Below are 27,192 nucleotides of genomic sequence, written 5' to 3' on the forward strand. Positions count from 1 at the left end.
TGTTCGGATGTAGCGGAAGTACGGAAGCGGAAGTTGAGATAGCGGCGCTGGTTCCTGTGAGGGGAACAAAGAGGCTAGGAGGGCAGAGCGGGGTGTGAGGTTAGTGCGGCTGGGGAGCGGGTCGGTGGTACTGTGGGAGGTTCTGCCGGAGGAAACAGAGTGAGGTGCTTGGTATGTGGGGAAGGATGGCGGCATTTTGGGAGTCAGAGGGGTTTGGGAAGCCGAGGCCCAGCAGGCCTGAGGGGGGCAAAGGCTATGCAGTATTCGGTGGGAAACTCATCTGTGGGGTGCTATTCCTGCTTTATTTTTTCTCTCACTTATACAATGTTATTATTATTAGCAACAACACTTTTAAAATTGGCTACATTGATTTTATACATGGCAACAATAGTTACAGACTGCATTGGGCTCTCACTAAACGTTTAAACTATTGCAGTTTGTGCATTTAGTATGGGCCTCATTTTATAGGGATTAGGCTGCAATCTCACAACCTTCTACTTATCCCTCAAACCATTTGATCAAAAGGGGCTGGTCACATATAAATTCACTTTTTGTATGACCATTTGCAATTGGTCATTGTTTTTTCAATTTATTTGTATTGTTGTGAAGCAAATGCCCAGTTGAGAATTTCAGCAGCTTTCTGGTTGCTAGGCTTCAATTTAACCTAGCAACCAGGTTTAAAGAGACAGGAGTATGAATAGAGGCGGGTCTGAATAGTAAGAGAAGTAATATAACGTAACAATAAAATTGGAGCTTCAGCTGCTTTATCCATATACATTGTGTGTTTTGCATGTATTTTTAACTTCATTCTGTTTTACATTGCAGGTTCTATGGGAGAGGACTGAATAAAATCTGCGAAAATGTCAAGTAAGTTTCCCTTTTGCCGAAATGGTTTGGGGAAAAAAAAAATACAGACACTAGGATTTTAGTATCTGAATAAATAGTGAATTATTGATCATAAAAACACATGGAAGAATAGTAAATGTCATGTAGGCTGAGCGGCACGGTTCATATGTAGGTAGGTACCGCGTACAGAACATGGGCTAAACAGAGCTTTACCTTCTGGCTTGCTGGTTACACCTGGGCTGCCATAAAGGTTGCCATACACGGGCAGAATTAAACTTCTGATTCAAGTCCTTCAGACCAATTCTGCAGCCAGGGTTGGACTGGGGGGTGCAGGGCCCACAGGGGCTGGCGTCACAGGGGCCCTGCAGTTGCCCCACTGGCCTCGTACCACTAACCCCCCCCTCCCCTTGGGGCCCCATACACAGGCAAATAAGCTGCAGACAGGGTCGGCCAGGTGAGCGCCGGCAGGGGTTGGGTCTGGGTTTTTTCCCGGCATCCCGATCCGACCCTGTCTGCAGCCCGTGTATGGCGTCCCTAGGCTGCAGTGGCGTAACTTGATTGCACCAGGTTCCCTTGCAAAGAAATCTTTTGAGAACTCCTGGTGTGAACAGTCACTCCTCCCTCCAGGCCTTCATGGCACCGAATGTCCTGGGGAGGATAGGCTTGGGGAAAGGGAACCCTGCGGTCCCGGCCCCCCAACTGCCACAGGGTCTGCTGTATAGGTTGTTACACCACTGCTAGACAGGCCTCCCTGACCGATATCCGACTGAAAATTGAAACCAGATGTCCATTGGGCAGCTTTGATTTTCCCTCCGGATCAGGGACAGCTCCTATGCCCGTTGTTGTAATTTGGTTGTTTAGACCTAGGGTCAGACAATTGAATTAACCTGATATGCCCACCTTAGGGACAAAGATCTGCTCTTTGGGCAACATCACTATATGAGGGGATCTTAACCTCTATGGCCACCATAAGTATGCTGAAGATTTAATGTCAGCTGAAAAGTTTGGTGGAGAATAAATTGGTCTGTCTCTGCTAAGGCCTCTGATTTCCATAATCCCCTTTGTGCTTCCTGCTTTGCGGTCGGGCTGGGCTGCCAGGACACCGGGAAAAAAACCCAGTGGGCCCTGGCAGCCCAGACCCAACCCTTGCCGGTGCTCCCCCAGCCGACCATTCATCCCCTGACGCGTTAAACTTATGCATGCTCAGGGGAGGACATTGCGTGGGGGGCCCTGCTGGGGTGTAAGGGTGGCCCTGCAGGGGGGTTAGGGAAGCTCAGCGGGGGCCTGTCCAGGATGGGGGATGTGGCCAGTAGGGGCACCTCCTGGGCCCCTTGGTTGGTAGCCCCAGTGGGCCCTGCACCCCCCAGTCTGACCCTCCCTCTTCCTGTGGCTAAATAGACGTAAATCTCAACAACAGTATTTCTAGTTAAAAGCCTTACCAGTGGAATAGAAGCCTTTATAGCAGCAAAGGGAGAATCAAATTCATATTAATTCTTCAGACTGTTACCAAGGCCAACGCGTAGGCCAAATATAGATACCTGGATTTTAGTATCTGAATAAATAGTGCATTATTGATCATAAAAACCCATGTAAGAATAGGAAAATACATATGAGGCCATTTCATTAATAACTGTGCTAAAGATCTGCATTAAAAAAAAATGTAATCATGTGTAATTGTGTTTTCTACAGAGCGACCATCATATGCTCCACCTCCAGCCCCGGCCCCCACTACAGTGAGTAGAAGGAAATTGTCAAATATTGTATGATAAAGGAATAAGTACTGTAATGAATCAATGGTGCTATTGCATAAGATTGTTTGGGTGCCAGATGACAACATTAGACTCGAGTCTGTTCGCAAACGGACCCAAATGGCCTTGTGAAATGGCTTCCTGTATGATAGTTACAGTTTGCAAATGCAGCTACAGCTGTGCCATACTTTACACACAAGACAAACTGAGCTCAAATCCTAAACCCAATAGACGGATGTGCACTAATTTTAAAACACAATTCTGTGGCTTAAAATTAGAAAATATATTTTAATGGGCAATACAATTATTTCGGATAATAGAATAAAATCCCCTTACCTGCTTCTCATAAAATACACATTAAGCGTCAGTGTGATGTGTGCTGTCATTGTGTGCGTTTGTGAAGTGTGATTTTTTTTTTTTGCTTTTTTCCCTCAGTCCCTCTTGTGAAATATGTAAGATAATCGGCAATATTTTTTTAAGCCCATTTTACTCTGCACGATTCATTAAGTACAACCTGATCTTTTAAGCTTAAACGTGGTTGGGAAAGGCCACTAGTCAATATGGCACTCTTACAATTAATATTGGTAGTGTATTTTACAGCTGCAGAAATGAAGTGCTCACACCAACCTACTGTACTGATTTTCTGTCAGGCCAGGTTATATTAAAATGATATCGAAGAAATCTAGGCAGCCTCTGAGCAGGCTGTAGGCCCAAGCCCCCAGCCAGGCCTGTATATGTACAAATTCATTGTGGTTCCTTAAAGGAGAAGGAAAGGCTAGTAAAGAGTTAATCTCAAGCCGCAGGCATACCTTCAGTTGTCTCAATGGTGCCCTTAAGTCTCCCCATATTTCACCTGTTCAGATGATCAGAAGCCAAACAGGAAGAAAAAATGCTGAGCTGTGTAAAGAAAGTTCCCATAATGCCTCACTCCTCACTCCTTCACCGAGACCAAGTGTACATGCTCAGTTAGATTATGAGGAAGCTTCCTGCTGATTGGCTCAGATCCACATTCCTTGGGGGGGGGGTGAGCTCTTAGCATTCTTGAGGGAGGGGGAAGCAGGAGAGAGGAGAAAGCAGAGAGCTGCATGTCTCTGGCACATGAATTACAGACACAAGAAGTCAGTGCAGCGTTTCTGTGAGTGCTTATGGCTGCATTTACATAGACCTTTCTGATAAAGCTTACTGAGTTTTTACCTTTCCTTCTCCTTTAAAGTCTGACACCAATAAATTTGATTAAATTTCCTTTTAACCCTCGGAATATTGTACATTCACCTTTGAAGGTCCCAGCTGCTTTTACATGCCATACGCTTATCACATTCATTTGTGTTCTATTTATTTTATCTCCAGAATTTATTTATTTTTTAATATAGAATTTTTCCCACTAGTTTGAGCTCATTTCTCATTTGTGTTTTTTGTCTCATTTGTTTCCATCAGCAAATGCCCAGCACACCAGGGTTTGTGGGATACAATCCATACAGCCATCTTGCCTACAACAACTACAGGCTGGGAGGGAACGCAGGCAGCAACAGCAGGGTAACGGTAGGAGAATGAACAGATACGTCACTCTTGGCGTTTCTGCACAGCTAAAGCTGGTGTTTGGGGGGGTGATATTTAACCCAGTAGTGGCTATTTGTGCCTAAAAAATGAATGCATTGCATTTATCCATGTTTGCACAGTATTTTCACTTTGTAGATTATACTAACATAAGATTGTTCTGAAGTTAAAGGTTATGTTGCCTAGGGGCTGTAAATAATCATATTGCATGAATGTTTATTACATTTAAACTTAAGGTCTATGCATTGAATGCCATTGCCCTTCACTCCAGCCCCAGCTAATTGCTGTACTGGTTTGTAAAGGAGCTGGTTACCTCTGATTAGCTGTGCATTTTAGTTTTTGGCTTTCTGGCAGGGTTAATTCCTGCTGTGCCTTAAGGGCACCTACAAATAATTTTGTGAGCCATATTTACTGGGGTTGGTGATTTACATGCTGTTCACAAGCCTTAAGTTTTAGGCTAATGCCAGACGAGGCGTAGGGCGGATATTTTCTGCAAGCGGAAAAACGATTTCCGAAAATTCTGCCCTACGCCTCCTACATGTGCCTGCACCCGAATGAATGGAATACACTCAGGTGCAGGAAATACACATAAAAACGCAAGAGTTTGAAAGTCTCGTGTTTTTATTCATATTTCGGCTACATGTGCCTGCACCCGAGCGTATTCCATTCATTCGGGTGCAGGCACATGTAGGAGGAGTAGTGTGGTATTTTCGGCAAGTGCTTTTCTGCTTGCCGAAAATATCTGCCCTGCGCCTCGTCTGGCATTAGCCTTACTCAGTAGGGCAATACTTACATAGGCATTTTATAGCTGGTAGCCAGCACTTCATGTTAAGGGCCACCTTCTTACCTATATTTCACCAAATTTGGAGCATGCTAGTAAGTCTGGTAATGTGTGCACTTTCCGTAGTGCCATCATGTTTGGGCACATTGTCATTATTTTGGGGGATATAGAGAATTACCCTGCATGCACACTGGCAGAGTTTCAAACAAATTGACTATGCTAGCCTCTAAATTTGCCATTATCCTATGAGTCGGTTCAACTGGTTTTTGCTTCTGGCCATTAATAGGATCCGCAATGCAACCTTGAGGCTACAGGCCTTGATTTATATGTACAGAATTATGTTATGAAGAATCAAAGGGGTCTCTGCATCCTACCATAATTACTATCTGCACAGTTCAGCCTCTGACAAGCCATCTGTTTATTTTCAGTGAAAGACATGTATTTATATAGCGCCGGCAAGCTACATAGCTCTGTACATTAATTAAGATCTAAATCTGGAGTGTGAAAGTTTTACTCATTTTGTATATTTTTTTTTTTTTTTTTGGATTTTAATCCAGGACATTTGCGCTGTGAAGCATCAGTGCTAATGGTGTGGGGTTTTTTTCCGTAAAAGGCCTGTGACAGACGGGGAGATTAGTCACCGTGGGACAAATCTCCCTGAAATGCCATCCCACCGGCTAGGGGTGGGATGGCAAACGCGGTGCCGAAATCGGCAAAGTTTCCTATCAAGGCAATTTTGGCAAAACGCCATGCCGCATTACCCATGCCACCGGCGATTTACATTCTAGCTGGTGGGATGGCATTTCAGGGAGATTAGTCACCCGCGACAAGGGAGATTTGTTGCACGGCGACTGATCTCCCCGTCTGTTACAGGACTATTTACCGTTTCATTAGACATGATTCAGGCTTTTATTTTTAAAAGAAAAAAGCGCACAACAGTTATATGAACTTTAGACAGACATACCTGATTCCACAGATTGAAAAGGAACCATGATAGTCTGTCTCAGTGCTCTTTAAGACCAATAGCCCCCTCAGTGTGTAAATACCTCCCTCACCATGTTCCATTATGAAGTGATGAATTCTGAGACTTGAGTCCCTCTACTTCCTAGAGATATTTCTTCATCACCCACTATAAAAGCTACATAAAGTCCCAGAATCTCATCACTTTACAGTAGAAGGTAAGGGGGGGGGTTGTATTACACTGTGAGCCTATGGAAGATTGGGAAATTCTTCATTAGAGAAACATGGATTCCTTTTAGGAATAATGTGGCCATTAGACTGCTATACATTTACTGTAGGTATCTATCAGTTCAGCTATGGGGCAGGTTTGAACATTTCATCTGGGAGTGGCAGTGGTCGACACATGTATGGCCACGTTAAGACTATTTCTTTAATTCTGCATTATATGTATTATTTACATTGTGCAAGAAGCTCTCAAGTTGTATTGTATGACTTGTATTTTTTGGTTTGGAAGCTAAAGGGGATCCAGTTATGGATTTCTCTAGCAAAGGCAATGCTGTTGCCGTATATTTACTGCGGTGTTTTGTCCGTGACATGAATTATTCAAATTGCATTGTGGGAATTGTGGAATTTTACAGGAGAGTCTGAGAAAATAGATCCCCCATGATTGAAAGGCAACACCACTGTTTATGTTGTAGGCCCTATTCACTTCCAAAGCATAGGGGACTTATTCTCTGATAATTTTATTTCCATTATTGCTGTACTCTTGCCTTTTGTTTGCTAGCAAAATGTCATTTTTACACAGATAAATTGTTCAGTTTAAAGGTACAGCATATACCTGTGTTAAAGGAACAGTAACACCAAAAAATGAAAGTGTTTTAAAGTAATTAAAATATAATGTACAGTTGCCCTGCGCTGGTTAAACTGGTAAGTTTGCAACAGAAATGCTACTATAGTTTATATAAATGAGCTGCTATGTCAACATGGGGGCAGCCATTGAAGCTGGGAAAAAGGAGAAAAGGCACAGGCACATAGCAGATAACAGATAAGCTTTGTAGAATATAATGGGGTTTTATCTGTTATCTGCTAAGTAACCTGTGCCTTTTCTCCTGTAAATGGCTGCCCCCATGGCTACACAGAAGCTTTATTATATAAACTATAGTAGTCTTTCTAAGGAAAACACACCCAGTTGTACCAGTACAGGGCAGCATTACATTATATAGTAATTACTTTTATACACTTTCATTTTTTGGTGTTACTGTCCCGTTAAGGAAAAAGGGCCTCTGGAGCGTAATGTTTTAAGATTCTTTTGCACAAAGGAGTCCAAAACTGAGCAAATGAGAGTAATTTAACTTTACACTTTATTTCTCACCCACGGTTCTTCAGAGATACTATAAAAGGTAATCAGGTAATCACATTACTCCTCCCTTTTGTATAATGAGCTCAGTACACATACACTGTACAGCCGTGCAAGTGGAGGAGCTTGTTTATACAGAGTACATTATCTGATCTGAAGTGATTTGGTCCTTGAGTAGTAAGAAAATATGGAAATATTTACCCATTGGCGAATTGCTGAAAGCTGATTGAGAAGCCTCCCTAATGCTTTATTTACCAGTAGGGCCTTCCAACGGACAAAAGGGCACCTATTCCGTTTAGAAGAAGGGAGGTTCCGATTAGAAGAAGGGAGGTTCCGTTTAGAAGAAGGGAGGTTCCGTTTAGAAGAAGGGAGGTTCCGTTTAGAAGAAGGGAGGTTCCGTTTAGAAGAAGGGAGGTTCCGTTTAAATATTCGGAAAGGATTTTTTACTGTGAGCTGTGAAGTTGTGGGATTCCCTCCCTGAATCAGTTGAGCTGGCTGATACATTATATAGCTTTAAGAAGGGGCTGGATGGCTTCTTAGCAAGTGAGGGAATACAGGGGTAGGGGAGATAGCTCTCAGTACAAGTGAGGGAATACAGGGTAGATAGCTCTCAGTACAATACAGGGGTAGGGGAGATAGCTCTCAGTACAAGTGAGGGAATACAGGGGTAGGGGGATAGCTCTCAGTACAAGTGAGGGAATACAGGGGTAGGGGGGATAGCTCTCAGTACAAGTGAGGGAATACAGGGGTAGGGGGATAGCTCTCAGTACAAGTGAGGGAATACAGGGGTATGGGAGATAGCTCTCAGTACAAGTGAGGGAATACAGGGGGGGGATAGCTCTCAGTACAAGTGAGGGAATACAGGGGTATGGGAGATAGCTCTCAGTACAAGTGAGGGAATACAGGGGTAGGGGGATAGCTCTCAGTACAAGTGAGGAATACAGGGGTAAGATAGCTCTCAGTACAAGTGAGGGAATACAGGGGTAGGGGGATAGCTCTCAGTACAAGTGAGGGAATACAGGGGGGGGATAGCTCTCAGTACTACAGGGGTAGGGGGATAGCTCTCAGTACACCCTCAGTTACAAGTGAGGGAATACAGGGGGGGGGGGATAGCTCTCAGTACAAGTGAGAATACTAGCCCTCAGTACAAGTGAGGGAATACAGGGGTATGGGAGATAGCTCTCAGTACAAGTGAGGAATACAGGGTAGGGGGATAGCTCTCAGTACAAGTGAGGGAATACAGGGGTAGGGGGGATAGCTCTCAGTACAAGTGAGGGAATACAGGGGTATGGGGAGATAGCTCTCAGTACAAGTGAGGGAATACAGGGGTAGGGGGGATAGCTCTCAGTACAAGTGAGGGAATACAGGGGTATGGGAGATAGCTCTCCGTACAAGTTGCCCCAGGGACTGGTCCCATTGCCATCTTGGAGTCAGGAAGGAATTTTCCCCCCTCTGAGGCAAATTAGAGGCTTCAGATGGGGTTTTATGCCTTTCTCTGGATCAACTAGCAGTTAGGCAGGTTATATATAGGCATTATGGTTGAACATGATGGGCGTATGTCTTTTTTCAACCTAACTTACTATGTTACTATGTAAGCCTGTTATAAAGAATTGTTCTGCATTTACATGTTCTACCTCCGTTCTAATTAGCAAGTTAATAGAGACAATAAACCAAAACACCCGTTCCATCTGTGTATTTTACACATTCGCAGGCACCCGTTATATATATTTGTGTTCTCATAATCTAATTATATACCACACATGGACCAGGAAACATGGAGTAGTTTCAAAATTGGCTAATTAGCTCCAAAACGTAAAAAGTAAAAAAAGACAATTTGTTTTAATACAATCACTGTTAATGCCTATAAGAGGGGCCTGGATGAGTTTTTGAACAAGCAGAATACCCAAGGCTATTGTGATACTAATATCTACAGTTAGTATTACTGGTTGTATATATATAGTTTATGTATGTGAGTGTATAGATTGGTTAGTATAGGTTGTGCGCTGGGTTTACTCGGATGGGTTGAACTTGATGGACAATGGTCTTTTTTCAACCCTATGTAACTATGTAACTATGTTACTCCCAAGCCCTATTCATTGTGCTCATGTTGAACAAGTGGGTAAAGTGTGCTGCAGGCATGATGTTTCCCATTCAGTTAATGACAGGCCCTATTGTGTGATTTGGGGGGATAAATGCGCCCGAGGGCAACTTTGTCCTTTATTTTCCTATGGAACAGTGGCCCATATACTGAATTCATGGCATAAGGCAAGAGAGGGCTTTCCAAAATGGCGCTGCTCTGGCCCATTTTGCCCATAATGCTCAGACCAATGGCATGAAAGAGTTAACCAGACGCTTTTTTCTTGCTTTATAATCTTAGATTTTATTCTGAACCTTTAGGAACAGGGATTTGTCCTTACAAATAAACCTGCAGGGGGGGGTCTCATCAGTGGGGCCCATACCTACCATCCCAAACTATATAGTGGTGTGAGTTTGGGAAAGAAGTAGGTGGCTCTGAATGTAATAAAGGAGACTGCCGAACCCACCTCAATATGAACACTAAACCCATTTTTTTTTTCTTATTTCTGAGCTTAAACTCAAATTTGAGTTGCGGTTGGAAAACTCAAATGTCTAGTATTAAGTGCAAAAAAACCCCCCCGAAAAGTCAAATGTAAAAATTTGCCATTTAAAAGCTTGGGAGTTTCTAAAGATGTCAATGGGAGTTGTCCTAGGCAACTGGAAACTCGAAAAATGTGAAATTTTTTTTATTGGAACAAGCTTATTTATAAAAGATTATTTACTAAGCGAGTTTTTGTTTTAGAAAAACTTGAATTCACAAACTCGAAAAATTGGTAAATAAGTCTATTGATTATTTGAATTCAATGAATTATTTGAATGGTTGTTAGGGTAAACTCAACCTTAGCAACCAGGCAGCTGCTGAACAAAATAATAAAACCGGTTGCAAATTGTCTTTGAATATTAATGGCTAAAGGTGGCCGTACACGGGCTGATTCTAGCTGCCGATATGGGTCCCTTAGACAGATTTGGCAGCTAATCGGCCCGTGTATGGGCACTACCGACGGGCCTGCCTGACCGATATCTGCCCTGAAATCAGCCAGATTTCGATTGGGCAATTTTAAAAATTTAGTCAGATCGGGGGCCGCATTGGCTCGATGTGGTCCCCAAACCAACTGCGTCTATGCCCGTTGTTTTAATGGGGCCAAACGTCCAAATTAGCCCAATATCGGCCACCCGTAGGTGGGGATATCGGGAGAAGATCCGAGCGGATCTCAGCGTGTATGGCCACCTTAAATCACGCTAAATGTTATTTTAAAGGTCATTTGAGTTCCCCCCATCTGTGCATGGCAGTCGACACATTAGGCAATTGGGCCGGAATATGAAATATAACATACCGGTACATGTAGGTGCAGCAGATCTCTGCATACAATGAATAGTCCTTTCTAGGTGTGCAAAGAATATACTCTCTGCTTTTGCAGCAGTGAAGGAAAGTCTGTTGTTTCTACTTTTGTTTTTAGGTTGGAAATTGCACATTTTCCATAAATGCCCCATACGATTATTGAAATAAGCAGTGTTAGTAGGGATACACCCAGCCCACTTTCAGATTTGCCTGCATCCTAAATGTTCAGCTGAACTTAATCCAAACTCTTGCATTACTTTAAAGGAGAAGGAAAGGCTAGTAAAGAGTTAATCTCAAGCCGCAGGCATACCTTCAGTTCTCTCAATAGTGCCCTTAAGTCTCCCCATATTTCTCCCGTTCAGATGATCAGAAGCCAAACAGGAAGAAAAAACGCTGAGCTGTGTAAAGAAAGTTCCCATAATGCCTCACTCCTGCACAGACACCCAGACCAAGTGGACATGCTCAGTTAGTAAGACTGAGTCGGCTTCCTGCTGATTGGCTCAGATCCAAATTTCTAAGGGGGGGAGTGAGTTCTTAGCATTCTTGAGGGAGGAGAGAGCAGAGAACAGAAAGCTGTGTGTCTCTGGCACAGGAAAACAGACACAACAAATCTTTTGATAGAGTGCTTATGGCTGTATTTACATAGACCTTTCTGATAAAGCTTACTGAGTTTTTACCTTTCCTTCTCCTTTAAAGGAGAACTAAAGGTATAATCCCCCCCGCGGTCATTATAATCTCTAGTCACTTAATACCCCTGTACCTCCTGTTCCCTGGAAACTGCACTAGGGTATTTCTGTACAAGCTCCTCGTTTCATCATCATCCTCATCTGCTTCTTCCATCTGCTTTTTGTTCCGGCCACGGTGTACATGAAAGCCAAACATAGACGCAAAAAGTCCCGCTTTTATTTACCATTCTGCGCAAACACAGCGGAAGGAAACTTGGCGTTGAGTGACAATTTTAATACAAAAGATAAGGGACTAATTCCTTGATTAGTAACATTACCCAAAGCATAATACAAAAAATCGATATTTATACTTAATTGCAAAATACCCTAAACCATAAAAACAAAGCAATCTATCTTATGGAGGGGCCCCTCATTCTTAAAGCAACAGTAACACTTAAAAAAAAAAAAACAAAGAAAAAAGGAAAGGTATCAGGTAAAGGTCCCCATACATGGGCCGATCCGCTCGATGGCGACGTCGCCAAGCAAGCGGATCTTCTCCCAATATCCTCACCTACGGGTGGGCAATATCGGGAGAATCCAGGATAATGGGCATAGGAAAAGTCAGTCCGGGGACTAACATTTTGGCACCCTCCAGTGATTATATCTTTAGTTCTCCTTTAATCCTCTGGACAACAGATTTATTTTTTTTTTTTTTACGGAAGTAACCAATAGAAAGCTTTTTACTGGTGGGTATCAAAAACACAATACAATGAGCCCCCACACTTCCTAAAGGTGACACAGTTCAGTAATGAATGGCTGTCACAAAAGGTGATTTATTATGAAAAAGAAAACATAGCTAATGAGCGCCATCTGCAGGCCACAGTTGGAACTGTAGGTACTTACATGTGTAGTACTGTACATAAAAAGGGATGCTAAACCCTCACATTTTATAGTAAAGAAGAGGGGAATATCCATTTTAGCATAAAGAGGAAAACCCAGGGAGTAATCACTGCTATGTAAATGCTGCTTGGGCTATTCAGTTGCCCATGTCCCTGATATTAAACCATACTATTTGTCCTGGCTGCTTTTAATGGTGTTATATAATAAATTATTTATAATATAAATACAGCACCACCCCCTGGAATGTGGGGTTTGCTGCCAGGCTGCAATGAATAGGAATTAGGAATGTTAGCAATACCTAAACAGAATGGTGGTAGGAATGAAGAAAATGCAATGAAATATATATATTCAGCTTAATATAATAGGCAAATAAAAAAAAAAGGTGTTGGACTTTCCTCATCTTTGTCTCTATGCTGTAATACTGTGAAGCTTCAGTTTTATTAGGTGGTTTGGTTATTAAAGGGGTGGTTCATCTTTAAGTTAACTTTTACTATGTAGTAGTATGACCAGCTCTTAGCAACTTTTAAATTGGTCTTCATTTTTTATGGTTTTTGTATGATTTGCCGCCTTCTGCCTCTTTCCAGCTTTCACATGGGGGGTCACTGACCCTGGCAGCCAAAACCTATTGCTCTGTGAGGCTTCAATTTTATTGTTATTGTTACTTTTTATTCATTATCTTTCTATTTAGGCCCTCTTCTATTCATATAACAGCCTCTTATTCAACCACTGCCTGGTTGCTAGGATTTGGACCCCAGCAACCTGATAGCTGCTTAAACTTAAGAGCTGTTGAACTAATAGGCTAAATAATTCAGAAACCACAAATAATAAAACATGAAGACCAGTTGAAAATGGCCTACATCCCACTAAAAGTTAATGGTGATTGGTAACATAGTTAATTATCAGGGTCTAGTGATTGGCCTGCTTAGGGCTGTCTTTTATTATCAGTTATTATGAATCCAACTGGTAATGTAGCATCTGTCTCCGTTCCATTTGTGCCTAAACTATGTGCATATATAGTTTGAATAAAGAATATATATGTTGTATGTGATTTCAGTGCACATAAACTGGAATCCATTGTAAGCCTTACATTTCATGATGCCATTAATAGGCAGAAAAGTATTTTATTAATGGTATATGCATTTTACCCCTGTGTTTACCGTTATGGGAAGTGAAGAAGACTTCTGAACAAATACAACGGGAAATAAAGGTTAGAAATGGGATTTGTCATGACTTTCTGTTAATCCTTTTGTGTTTTTCATTTATTTTTTTAGGCTTCATCAGGCATTACAATACCAAAGCCACCTAAGCCTCCAGATAAGCCACTGATGCCCTATATGAGATACAGCAGGAAGGTGAGTGACCAGTTTGGGGAATGGGGAGACTGCACCACTAATATGAAATTCCAGGGCCCCACTTACTGCCACTAAACTGCACCCGATAAATATATAGTTAAAACACTAGCCACCATAATAAAACCCTCTCCATGCCCCAATGTCTTTGAATAGGTCTGGGACCAAGTGAAGGCTTCCAACCCTGACCTTAAGTTGTGGGAGATTGGCAAGATCATTGGTGGGATGTGGCGAGACCTAACCGATGAGGAGAAGCAAGAGTACTTGAACGAATATGAAGCCGAAAAGGTACGAGGAAACTAGCTTTAGCAGACCAACCAAATCAAAGAAATCCAATATTTTTTTTTTCAAATGCCATCCCAGTAGCGCCTTTACGTTTGCCACTCTTGTTTTCTCTGAAATGTGAGGGTTGCCAGTTCTGTTCACTAGGTCCCAGGCTGGAAAAACATCCGCTTTCCAGTATCTGAAAGGGATAGCAAATCATTAAAGCTCCATGTTAGTCATTGGCGGGCTGGTCTTTTAAAAGGACAAATTGACAATGGGGTCTTTTTTCTTAATGGGTTCAAGCTAAGATTTATTCATATTAAGCTTTCCCCATTGTATACTTGCATTAAACAGCCCTCACAATAGTTTCATATAGATTTGTTTTTTTATTTGTTGCTTTCTCAGCCCCCACAGTCGGTGCAGCTTGGTATTGCCCACTGGCTACTTACCCCTCTGATCTCTGCCCTGCCTAGATGTTTATTACCTCCATAGCAGCAGTCTCTTCAGCAGTTCAGTCAGTTGCAAAGATTAAAGCGCACACATTATTCATTCCTATGAAAAATAATTTATCAAATGGTGAATTGTAACTTTCACCAATTGATAAAAACACACCTAAAAATCCCATAGGAATGAATAGAACGTGGGTGAGTGGTGGGGGCCATCTGTATTTATGCAGCCACATTTGTGATGGGGAAAATAATCAGATTTTTTAGCCATTGCAAATGTTTTTACAAGTTGGTTAAATATATTTCTGAGGTGCAATGATCCCTACAAAAGAAGATTTATGCTGTAAATGATCTCAGGTAAGAGGATATATGCTTTATAACCACCTTGGCTCACACTAAATCTAGCTGAATTGCTTGGATCAGGTTGCAGACTAATTAGCTCACTACTGAATTGCGGGGGGGTTCTGATTGGTCGGTGACCCCGATAGACAGGGGATCATTTGTCAACCTGTTAATTTTTTTTTTCTTTCAGTCGTACACAGTTGAAAGTGCTGTGTGTGCTCAGCCTAAATGGGTTGTTCAGCCTTTAGTATATGATATGGAGAGAAGTAATCTTTTCTTTCTGTGCTCTTTTAATTCATTTAATTTTACTATTCAGCAACTCTCCAATTTTCAAATTTCAGCAATTATCTGCTTGCTAGGATCCAGATACCTTAGCAACCAGGTAGTGGTTTGAAAGAGACTGGTGTATGAATAGGACTGAATAGAAAAATAATTACCGGTATGGGATCCGTTATCCAGAAAGTTTCATGGGCCATGTCCCATTATAAGCAAATCATTCTAATTTTTAAAATGTTCCTTTTTCCCTGTAATAATAAAACAGTACCTGTACTTGATCCCAACTAAGATATAATTACCCCTTATTGGGGCAGAACAGCCCTATTGGGTTTATTTAATGGTTAAATGATTCCCTTTTCTCTGTAGTAATAAAACAGTACCTGTACTTGATCCCAACTAAGATATAATTACCCCTTATTGGGGGCAGAACAGCCCTATTGGGTTTATTTAATGGTTAAATGATTCCCTTTTCTCTGTAATAATAAAACAGTACCTGTACTTGATCCCAACTAAGATATAATTACCCCTTATTGGGGCAGAACAGCCCTATTGGGTTTATTTAATGGTTAAATGATTCCCTTTTCTCTGTAATAATAAAACAGTACCTGTAATTGATCCCAACTAAGATATAATTACCCCTTATTGGGGGCAGAACAGCCCTATTGGGTTTATTTAATGGTTAAATGATTCCCTTTTCTCTGTAATAATAAAACAGTACCTGTACTTGATCCCAACTAAGATATAATTACCCCTTATTGGGGGCAGAACAGCCCTATTGGGTTTATTTCATGGTTAAATGATTCCCTTTTCTCTGTAATAATAAAACAGTACCTGTACTTGATCCCAGCTAAGATATAATTACCCCTTATTGGAGGCAAAACACTCCTGTTGGTCCCCAGGTCCCGAGCATTCTGGATAACAGGTCCCATACCTGTATGCTTATTTATATAATGACACTGTAGGTTTCCATCAGTGCCACTTCAGCAAAGATTTTTCCAAAATAATTTAGGCTTACAAACGCATAGTTTTTAATCTAAGACAGACCCAACTGTTTAAGACAAATTCTAAAATTCATGACACTATGTAATAAGGTTCAAATGTTTCATATTACCAACTACAGTAGTTGCCTTGTAATATGACTGCAGCAAGAAATCTGTATAAATAACCCCCCCCCCCCCCCGTAAGGGCCCACATTTAATTTTAAGCCTAAATTATTTTATTTCTCTTCTAGAGACGCATTCTTTCTTAAAATGAATTTTTGCTAGTCATTTGCATGTCTTTAATCACACAATGGGGGGGACTGCAGAAAGCAGCGGCACAAAACTGAAATTAGACTAACAACTTTACAGCTCCATCTTACAGGGATAGTTTTCTTTTACAGAGTCAGGCAAGGTTGGGGCAAGAGACTGGCTCTATAATGTTGCATATGTGGCTAGCATTGGCCACTTTTCATTTGCTTACTGGTGCTTTCTGCATTTGCCCCGTTCAGAAAATGTTTCTGATGTACAATAGTGACTTCTGAATCATTTTTTACTCAAAATAAAAAAAAAAATAGACTCCCAATCAAGCTTTAATAACTAATTCCAAAGTGCAGAAATGCTATTAAGGCACGGGTGGTGTGTGTTGCCTGTAACTAACCAGTAGTAGCCCTGATGCATCAGGAATGTGGTTGGGATGTTTAATAGCCAGGAAATGGCACAATCAGTACTTAGATCTCTGACAGACAGGAGTCATAAGCCCCACAATTGTTTGAAAGGAAAATAACCAGGCTCACTTAACCCTACATGCTACTACTAGGCACAAATCATTGCTACAACCCTCCAGCTGCAAGCTAATATAATGCTAAAGAATCCATCATGTGCTGGCTGTGTGTAAATATTTTTTACCAAGTTAAGGTGGCCACACACGTAGCATTGGTCGCACAAAAGATTGTTCCCTCCACAGGCTGAATAGTCGGATATGGAGGTAGAAACAATAGAAATTCTACCTCCTTCTGCCGATTCAGCCCTGAATGTAGATTTTGCTTGGGCGCCCAATCAAAATCTTTTAACCTGGGCGATTGACGAGTCGACCGATATCCGCAGCCTTTTGGGATATTGGTTGCATCGTTGAGCCGCCATACACGCCCCGAATATCATACAAAACAAGCTTTCATTTGATATTATCGGTGCATGTGTGCCCGGCTTCAAAGGAAAAGTAACACAGCTTTCATTTGATATTATCGGTGCATGTGTGCCCGGCTTCAAAGGAAAAGTAACACAGCTTTCATTTGATATTATCGGTGCATGTGTGGCCGGCTTCAAAGGAAAAGTAACACAGCTTTCATTTGATATTATCGTGCATGTGTGGCCGGCTTCAAAGGAAAAGTAACACAGCTTTCATTTGATATTATCGTGCATGTGTGGCCGGCTTCAAAGGAAAAGTAACACAGCTTTCATTTGATATTATCGTGCATGTGTGGCCGGCTTCAAAGGAAAAGTAACACAGCTTTCATTTGATATTATCGTGCATGTGTGGCCGGCTTCAAAGGAAAAGTAACACAGCTTTCATTTGATATTATCGTGCATGTGTGGCCGGCTTCAAAGGAAAAGTAACACAGCTTTCATTTGATATTATCGGTGCATGTGTGCCCGGCTTCAAAGGAAAAGTAACACTAACATTTTTTAAGTGAAAAGGCTATTCTACCCTGCACCAATAACTGCCCTATCCTGCAAACCCCTTAGTATTTGGAATGCTTTAAAAGAAAATACCTGCTAAAGCTTGGCTTCCTGTCAATTGAACTAAGGAGATACGGTGAAGGAAGGAGCAGCATCCACTATGCGACGATCGATTGATCGAGTCTAGCCTGACTCCTTCCTATACAGAAAGAAGGCTAGGCTGGATCAATCAATCGTCGCATAGTTGATGCTGCTCCTTCCTTCACCGTATCTCCTTAGTTCAATTGACAGGAAGCCAAGTTTTAACAGGTATTTTCTTTTAAAGCATTCCAAATACTAAGGGGTTTGCAGGATAGGGGCAGTTATTGGTGCACAATTGGGATAGGGGTTAAATCCCCTTTAAATCTATGGTGTACATGCAAACACACCCATTCAGGCTCAGGTCTGTCTAATAGAAAGTAAAGTAAAGATATTTTCCCTGAAAATCATGCACTGTGGTGTATAGAGGGGGTGAAGGAATAGAGCATTTCATTGCCATTTGAAAGTATTGATTTGCAGTCAGGCAGGAAAATGCTGATATAATCACTATATATTCGGTGCTTATCATTTCTTTATTTTTTTTTTTGTTTTTATCCCCTCTTTAGATTGAGTACAACGAATCAATGAAGACTTACCACAACTCTCCTGCTTATCTTGCCTACATCAATGCCAAAAGCCGGGCTGAAGCTGCCCTCGAGGAGGAAAGCCGCCAGAGGCAGTCGCGCATGGACAAGGGGGAGCCGTACATGAGCATCCAGCCGGCCGAGGATCCGGACGGTTAGTGACCTTGTCTATCTATAAAGCTTGTGTACCAAATCTACCTGTAGGATATCAGACGGCCTGACATCTAACAGGGAGGCAAAGACTCAAAAATAGGTGTCTTTTATAGTGGCTAAACTATCATGGATGTGATAGGGGTTTTTCCCTCTTTATTAAAAGAGGTTTGTTCTAAGCGGAACACAACACAGAAACCCCTAATATCCCTATCCCTGTAATCTGTTCCTTCAAACAGTAGGAATAAATACCATTTTTATATGCTGAAATCCAGCTGCAAAACTGTTCTTCTCTTTCTGCATCATTTGTAATCCTGGCAGGGGAGGAGGGACTAAAACACTGATGTTACAGATTGTAACAACTTCCCCACAGCTTACAGACAGCATGCAGGAACTACATAACCCACAATGCATTGCACTGGGATGTTCCTTTCTTTATTGACATCACGTGTGCAGCAGGGAATTGTGGGATTGGGAGGAGGCAGGCTGAGGAACAGGTGCTACTGTTACAGTTTATTTGAGTCACAAAGTAGTCAGCCAGATCAGCAGGGGAACAGGGGGCGGGGCTTAGGGAACAGGGGGCGGGGCTTAGGGAACTGCTCCAAACCAGATTATTACATTAAACATCAAGAAAAGGCTGCATATTTTATAATGTTTATTGCAAAGTTGCTTGAAATTATATTTACTTTTCAAAAAGTTGTGTTTGGGTGGAGTTTCCCTTTAACAAACTCGCAGCCAAAATGTCAGCAATTTAACAAGAATCTTAAGTATAGTTTGTAAGTACATTAATATAGTTATGACTGGCTAATACCGTGTTACAGCTCCCTCTTGTGCCCAACAGAAGAACTCTCAGTAGCTGCTCAGGAATGTTGGGCTTTCAGCACATCCCAATTATATTGCTGTTTCTGATCTGTAGGAATAAAGCAAGAGCTTAAAGGGGAAGGAAAGAGAAGTAAAATCACAATTACTAGGGGCCGCCACAAGTGAGACACCCCCCAGTGATTGTATTCACTTACCTAATACCCTGGTCTGGGGCTCCTATTAACAGAAAACTGCCCTGGCACGTGTGGTTTTCTGCTAACGGGCACTGGCCTGGGGTATCTGGGTGGGTTGGGGGGCGCTAACTTTTGTCGCCCCCAGCAGTTGTGACTTTAAATAGGTAATTTCATTTCATTTTCAGTTCAGAAGCTCTCCAGTTTGGAGTTTCAGCAGCTATTTGGTTGCTAGGGTCCAAGTTACCTTAGCAACCAGGGATTGCTTTGGATGAGAGACTGATATATATGATTAGGAGAGGGACTGATTAGAAAAGAAAGTTAAAAATCACAATAAAACTGTAGCCTCACAGAGCATTGTTTTTTTTTTTTTTTGTTTTTTTTTTCACGGATTGGGTCAGCAACCCCCATTTAAAGAGCTGGAAGAAGGCGGCAAACAATTGAAAAACTATAACAAATAAATAATGGAGACTTATGGCTTCACGTAGGGCAGTTTCAGCTCTTTGGTGCATTATAAGCACAGCCAGAAATTGCTCTCTGATTGCCTGAAAGCAGTTCCTGCAGTCACAAAGTCCCTGTCAGATGTCTCTTGATTTTCCAGCCCTTTAAAATATATTGGATAAAGTAACTAAATTTATTCACTGTTAATTTGCTTCGAAGTGTAGCCATTTTTTCTAAAGTTAGTTTAGGAAGGGAGTGCAGGTTTGGGATCCATTATCCAGAAAGCTGTAAATTACGGGAAGTCCGTCTCCCATAGACTCCATATTAACCAAATAAAGGAAATTAATTAAAAAAAAAAAAAAATGGAATTTTCTCTGTAATAATAAAACAGTACCTGTACTTGATCCCAACTAAGATATAATTACCCCTTATTGGGGCAGAACAGTCCTATTGGGTTTATTTCATGGTTAAATGATTCCCTTTTCTCTGTAATAATAAAACAGTACCTGTACTTGATCCCAACTAAGATATAATTACCCCTTATTGGGGCAGAAGAGCCCTATTGGGTTTATTTCATGGTTAAATGATTCCCTTTTCTCTGTAATAATAAAACAGTACCTGTACTTGATCCCAACTAAGATATAATTACCCCTTATTGGGGGCAGAACAGCCCTATTGGGTTTATTTCATGGTTAAATTATTTTTTTTAAAAGATTTAAGTTATGGAGTTCCAAATTACCGAAAGATCCTTTATCTGCAAAACCCCAAATCCTGAACTTTCTGGATAACCGCTCCAATGTCTGTATTATAAAGGAGAGATAAATCTCAATCTAAGAATAGGTAGAATTTGTGGGTCACCTGTTTAAAAGCAAGCATCTTATTGGTTGCTATGGGTTACTGCTTCTGGGCAAACTTAGTGCTTTTTATTACATATGGGGGTTAAAGTCCTGTCAGTTAGAGCTCTAAGCAGTCCCCAATAGCCTCAGTTGTCAGAGGGGCACATGAGTCAGTAGCTGGGAGTTGCAGCGCATATTTTTGTCGCCAGTAGAATGCCGGGCACTCGCCCTGAGTAAATCTAACAGCTGGCACATTTTGACTCGGGAATGTTGTGATTACACAGGTATAATTTCTAGGCGTTATCTTTATTCAAGCAGAGCGTGTTCCTGCGTGTTACCAAACACTTTAATTGCAGCGTCCTTAATAGTCCTTGTTTGTCTGACTATAACTCCGTGTCAGCAACGTGATCCGGCTCAGTATGGAACCTAGCAATGTTCCTCACTGCCTTCGTTTTATTTACCCTTTATATATTGAATAGAAATCTAAATAGGGCTGTTCTGCCCCCAATAAGGGGTAATTATATCTTAGTTGGGATCAAGTACAGGTACTGTTTTATTATTACAGAGAAAAGGGAATCATTTAACCATGAAATAAACCCAATAGGGCTGTTCTGCCCCAATAAGGGGTAATTATATCTTAGTTGGGATCAAGTACAGGTACTGTTTTATTATTACAGAGAAAAGGGAATCATTTAACCATGAAATAAACCCAATAGGGCTGTTCTGCCCCAATAAGGGGTAATTATATCTTAGTTGGGATCAAGTACAGGTACTGTTTTATTATTACAGAGAAAAGGGAATCATTTAACCATGAAATAAACCCCAATAGGGCTGTTCTGCCCCCAATAAGGGGTAATTATATCTTAGTTGGGATCAAGTACAGGTACTGTTTTATTATTACAGAGAAAAGGGAATCATTTAACCATGAAATAAACCCAATAGGGCTGTTCTGCCCCCAATAAGGGGTAATTATATCTTAGTTGGGATCAAGTACAGGTACTGTTTTATTATTACAGAGAAAAGGGAATCATTTAACCATTAAATAAACCCAATAGGGCTGTTCTGCCCCCAATAAGGGGTAATTATATCTTAGTTGGGATCAAGTACAGGTACTGTTTTATTATTACAGAGAAAATGGAATCATTTAACCATTAAATAAACCCAATAGGGCTGTTCTGCCCCCAATAAGGGGTAATTATATCTTAGTTGGGATCAAGTACAGGTACTGTTTTATTATTACAGAGAAAAGGGAATCATTTAACCATGAAATAAACCCAATAGGGCTGTTCTGCCCCCAATAAGGGGTAATTATATCTTAGTTGGGATCAAGTACAGGTACTGTTTTATTGGAAATCATTTAAAAAAAAATTAGAATTATTTGATTATAGTGGAGCCTTTCTGTAATTCAGAGCTTCCTGAACAATGGGTTTCCAGATGATAGAATGTATTTTGTTTGTACCAGCTATGGAGGAACTAGGGAGGGGCCGGGGTCATATATATGCCCCCAATCATTACAGACCAAACACTTTGATGTGTATTTATCAGAGCACATCTCTCTCTCTGGTTTTTAGGGTGAGCGCTGCCTTTTAATGAGAATCTTTCCATCTGTCTTTCAAACCACTGTAGTTGCTAGGGTAAGCACTACCCTAGTGACGGCTAACTGAGCTGGGAGCTTTGGACCCATAGCCTTTTGGGCTGAACCATTTCTCACTAACATTCCCCTGCAGCTTCAGACCCTGAACTTCTCCCTTACTGTCCCCCCCAGATTATGACGATGGTTTCTCCATGAAGCACAGCGCCGCTGCCCGTTTCCAGAGGAACCACCGGCTCATCAGTGAAATTCTCAGCGAGAGCGTGGTGCCCGACGTCCGCTCCGTGGTCACGACCGCTCGAATGCAGGTTCTGAAAAGACAAGTTCAGTCTCTCATGGTGCACCAGGTAAGGAAATTACATTTCTATTGGTTTCACTGCAGTTTGTTTGATTTGGCCTTTAATATCAGGGGAAGCAGTTTTGCATTACGTGCCTTTGGTGCTAAATGAAGGTGAATGCATTTAGTGCTGAACAGGTGGGGCCCCCCACTGTCAGTACTGCTGAACAGATGGGGGGGCCCCTACTTTCAGTACTGCTGAACAGATGGGGGGCCCCTACTTTCAGTACTGCTGAACAGATGGGGCCCCCTACTTTCAGTACTGCTGAACAGATGGGGCCCCCTACTTTCAGTACTGCTGAACAGATGGGTACTGCTGAACAGATGGGCCCTACTTTGTACTTTCAGCTGGCTGCTGGGGCCCCTACAGTACTGCCAGATGGGGCCCCTACTTTCAGTACTGCTGAACATGGGCCCCTACTTTCATACTGCTGACAGACAGGGCCCCCTACTTTCAGTATGATGGGGCCCCCTACTTTCAGTACAGATGGGCCCCCTACTTTCACTGCTGAACAGATGGGCCCCCTACTTTCAGTACTACTTTCAGTACTGCTGAACAGATGGGGCCCCTACTTCAGTACTGCTGAACAGATGGGGCCCCCCTCAGTACTGCTGGACAGATGCCCCCTACTTTCATACTGCTGGGGGCCCTACTTTCAGTACTGCTAACAGAGGGGGCCCCTACTTCAGTACTGCTGACAGATGGGGGCCCCCTACTTTCAGTACTGCTGAACAGATGGGGCCCCCTACTTTCAGTACTGCTGAACAGATGGGGGCCCCTACTTTCAGTACTGCTGAACAGATGGGGCCCCCTACTTTCAGTACTGCTGAGCAGATGGGGCCCCCTACTTTCAGTACTGCTGAACAGATGGGGCCCCCTACTTTCAGTACTGCCGAACAGATGGGGCCCCCTACTTTCAGTACTGCTGAGCAGATGGGGGCCCCTACTTTCAGTACTGCTGAGCAGATGGGGGCCCCCTACTTTCAGTACTGCTGAGCAGATGGGGGCCCCCTACTTTCAGTACTGCTGAGCAGATGGGGTGCCCCTACTTTCAGTACTGCTGAGCAGATGGGGTGCCCCTACTTTCAGTACTGCTGAGCAGATGGGGGGCCCCTACTTTAGAACCTTTGGGTGTAGAAGGGCTCTAATTCCAGGTGTTACATTAGGCATGCCCTTTCTTTTATTAGTAAACCTGTCTCTCCACTCTGTGTCACAACTAGAAACAGGGCAGAAGCGAGCCGCTCCCTTGGGTGTAGTCTGCGTGCACATAATTAACCCAAAGCCCATTGCTCCAAAATAAGCAACTCATTTCAAGATGAGAACACTCCTGTGAGTTTGTTTCCACAGTCCCAGTTACCAGCCCGTGTGTCCCTTTGTCAGAGGGCAAATAAACTGCCGCAGCAATTGCAAACATCTGGACAAAACAAAGACTCCAATAAAACTAGGTTTTTAGTATATCCTTATTAATTTCAGAAATATCTTGATAAATAAATAAATATACATTTAGAAACCATTGCCTCTAGCTTGCAGGGACTGTGGGGGGGGGGAATATCACTCCAACTTGCAGCGCAGCAGTAAAGTGTGCCTGAGTCTGAGCTTTCAGCCAGCGCTACACATTAGAACTGCTTTCAGCTATATTTCTCCTACTCCCATGTAACTGGAGGAGTCCCAAGCTGGACTTGGATTTCTTACTATTGAGTGCTATTCTGATACCTACTGGGAGCTGCTATCTTGCTCCCTTCCCATTGTTCTGCTGATCGGCTGCTGGGGGTGAGGGGGGGATATCACTCCAACTTGCAGCGCAGCAGTAAAGTGTGCCTGAGTCTGAGCTTTCAGAAGGAGCCAGCGCTACACATTAGAACTGCTTTCAGATAACCTATTTCTCCTACTCCCATGTAACTGGAGGAGTCCCAAGCCGGACTTGGATTTCTTACTATTGAGTGCTATTCTGATACCTACTGGAGCTGCTATCTTGCTCCCTTCCCATTGTTCTGCTGATCGGCTGCTGGGGGTGAGGGGGATATCACTCCAACTTGCAGCGCAGCAGTAAAGTGTGCCTGAGTCTGAGCTTTCAGAAGGAGCCAGCGCTACACATTAGAACTGCTTTCAGATAACCTATTTCTCCTACTCCCATGTAACTGGAGGAGTCCCAAGCCGGACTTGGATTTCTTACTATTGAGTGCTATTCTGATACCTACTGGGAGCTGCTATCTTGCTCCCTTCCCATTGTTCTGCTGATCGGCTGCTGGGGGTGAGGGGGGGATATCACTCCATCTTGCAGCGCAGCAGTAAAGTGTGACTGAAGTTTATCACTTATCACCCTGGGAAATGAAGAATATGGCTAGCCCCATGGGAAAAACAGATTACAATGCAGGATTCTGCTGGAGAAGCTCTATTAACTGATGGGTTTTGGGGGAAAAAAAGTGTAACACAAGTCTGAAACTGTGATACAAACTTGCTCCAATTTTTTTTTTTTTGTTCTTTTCTCACCAGCGGAAGTTGGAGGCAGAATTGTTACAGATAGAGGATCGCCACCAGGATAAGAAGAGGAAATTCTTAGAAAGCACGGAGTCCTTTAACAATGAGCTGAAGCGGGTAATTATCCATATATGCAGCAGTTAAGCCTCTTCATTCTCAGAAATAACTTGCACTCCTTCTGTTTTTGGTGTATTCAGTGTTTATTTATACAGAACCTTTGGAACCTTATTGTGATCTAGCATAACCCATAACAGAAGGTTATAGTGTGGGTTCTGAATCCTTTTACATAGGGGCAGCATATTAGCCTTTGTGCAAACCCTGTACTTACAGGGGTGCCCGGCTGTATAAAGGGAGGATTTTCTGCTGTTCTGAAACTATTTTGCAATTGGTCTTTATTTTATTTGAGGTTTTTATTCAGCCCTCGTTTGAAATTACAGCAGCTATCTGGTTGCTAGGGGCCAATTTAACCCAGCAACCAGGCAGTGTGTTGAAAATGGATAGAAGAGGGCCTAAATATTGTAAGAGAATAAAAAGTAACTTTGTAGTGTCACCGCTAAATCTCTAAACTATTCCAAGCAATTTAGAAGAATAAAAATGACCTCAGAGGGTCCTGTGCACAAAAGCTTACAATCTGATTTGGTACATTAGTTGGTCTTGGGCTGCTGAGAAATGTTTTTGTGGGTTCTGTGTAAATTAACATGGGTTTGCTCTGTCTCCTTGCCAAGCTGTGTACTTTAAAGGTGGAGGTGGATATGGATAAGATTGCGGCAGAGATAGCCCAGGCAGAAGAGCAGGCAAGGAAGCGCCAGGAGGAGCGGGAAAAGGAGGCCGCAGAACAAGCAGAGCGCAGTCAGAACGCAGCAGCCGTGGCGGCAGCAGCAGCGGCGGCGGCAGCAGCTGTGGCAGCTGTGGCGGCTGCTGAGGAAGAGCAAGAGCAAGAGGTGGCAAAACCAGAAGAAAAGAGTGAAGAGGAGGAGGCCCCTATGGAGACAGGTACGGGCCTGGGAGTTTCTGGTTTGAGCAGTGCAGGGAGTTGCTCCTGGCATTGAGCTGTTATTGGTGCAGAGTTATTTCATTCACTCTCACGTCCAACCCATTCCTGATACTGAAATAAGAATCATTATCGCCCTGTTTGAATACGTTATTGTAGGGTACGCTGCCCCCAGTAGCAGGTTGGTAGTGAAAGTACTTTGGGGACCATTAGTTCCCCTTTAAAGTCTGGATCTAACCTGCATATCAGGAGAATGCTCCAAGGGTAACTTGTCATTATGTTATTATTTATTATTATTATTATTATAGCACAGGGAAAAGGCAAATTACCTTGGGGAGGTGCCAGTATCTTTGGTACCACCCCCTCCCAGTGAATGTAATCGCTAGCTTATGCTGCTGTGCCACCATCTTGCTTACCTGTCCCTGCCATCCCTAGCACAGGTTTAGGGGCCTATTTATTATGCTGTATAAAATGAAATCCACAGAAAAAATGGTGTAAAAAGCTGCGCCAAATCAATGGAGAAGTTTGCCGACCTAATGTCAGATTTTAATGTCTTTTATTTTCATTTCAGAAGACACCCCATCCCTGCCCCCAGCAGAGGAAACCAGCGAGAGCCAACAAAATGGCGAAGAGGGGACCTCCACCCCCGACGACAAGGAGAGCGGGCAGGAGGCGGTGGACAGCACCCTAGATGAAGGTACAAGCGACAGCAACACTGGGTCGGAGAGCAACAGCGGCACCGTGGAGGAACCCACCACAGACTCTGTAGCGGAAGAGACCGACCGCAAGAACTGAACACTCCCCATTCACCTACATCTGTTTTGTTGTGTTGTAATCTGTGTCTGCATGGGGGGCAGTGGGGAAACGCTTTCCTAAATGTATTCGGCTAGCGTTGGGGGGGGACACACACGGGCTTAACCTGGGCCCCTCGGCTTTTATTCACTCCCCACGGCAAAATTAGGAGTCCCAGAGAGAGGTTTCCTTCAGCCCTATGGGGGGTGGGGCATATGGTATTACCCAGTCAAGCAGTTGCCAGCGCTGCAGATCAACTTGGGAGCTGGATAGGTCGGAGAAATAGAAAATTAACTTTTTTTTTTAATACTTTTACATTTTGTAGCAAATGAATTCCAAATAAATGATTCCATCAAACATC

General features: G+C 42.6%; 1 protein-coding gene across 11 annotated transcripts; it reads left to right on the plus strand.

The window, feature by feature from the left end:
* smarce1 (SWI/SNF related, matrix associated, actin dependent regulator of chromatin, subfamily e, member 1) lies at nucleotides 1-27,192 on the plus strand. 11 transcript variants are annotated; one of them, XM_031894026.1, is made up of 11 exons: nucleotides 2-99; nucleotides 826-867; nucleotides 2,536-2,579; nucleotides 4,029-4,133; nucleotides 13,498-13,578; nucleotides 13,732-13,863; nucleotides 18,205-18,376; nucleotides 22,407-22,579; nucleotides 25,064-25,165; nucleotides 25,774-26,041; nucleotides 26,614-27,192. In XM_031894026.1, exons 2-11 carry the CDS (start codon nucleotides 861-863, stop codon nucleotides 26,832-26,834), a joined length of 1,305 nt encoding a protein of 434 aa, XP_031749886.1. In that variant the 5' UTR covers nucleotides 2-99; nucleotides 826-860; the 3' UTR covers nucleotides 26,835-27,192. The 11 variants fall into 11 exon arrangements, with proteins under 11 accessions (XP_031749892.1, XP_031749886.1, XP_031749887.1 ...); XM_031894027.1 differs by having other exon boundaries at nucleotides 4,029-4,127; nucleotides 26,611-27,192; XM_031894024.1 differs by having other exon boundaries at nucleotides 61-171; nucleotides 26,611-27,192.

The sequence above is a fragment of the Xenopus tropicalis genome, chromosome 10 (assembly GCF_000004195.4).
Source record: "Xenopus tropicalis strain Nigerian chromosome 10, UCB_Xtro_10.0, whole genome shotgun sequence".
In the NCBI taxonomy this organism is placed as follows: Eukaryota; Metazoa; Chordata; class Amphibia; order Anura; family Pipidae; genus Xenopus; species Xenopus tropicalis.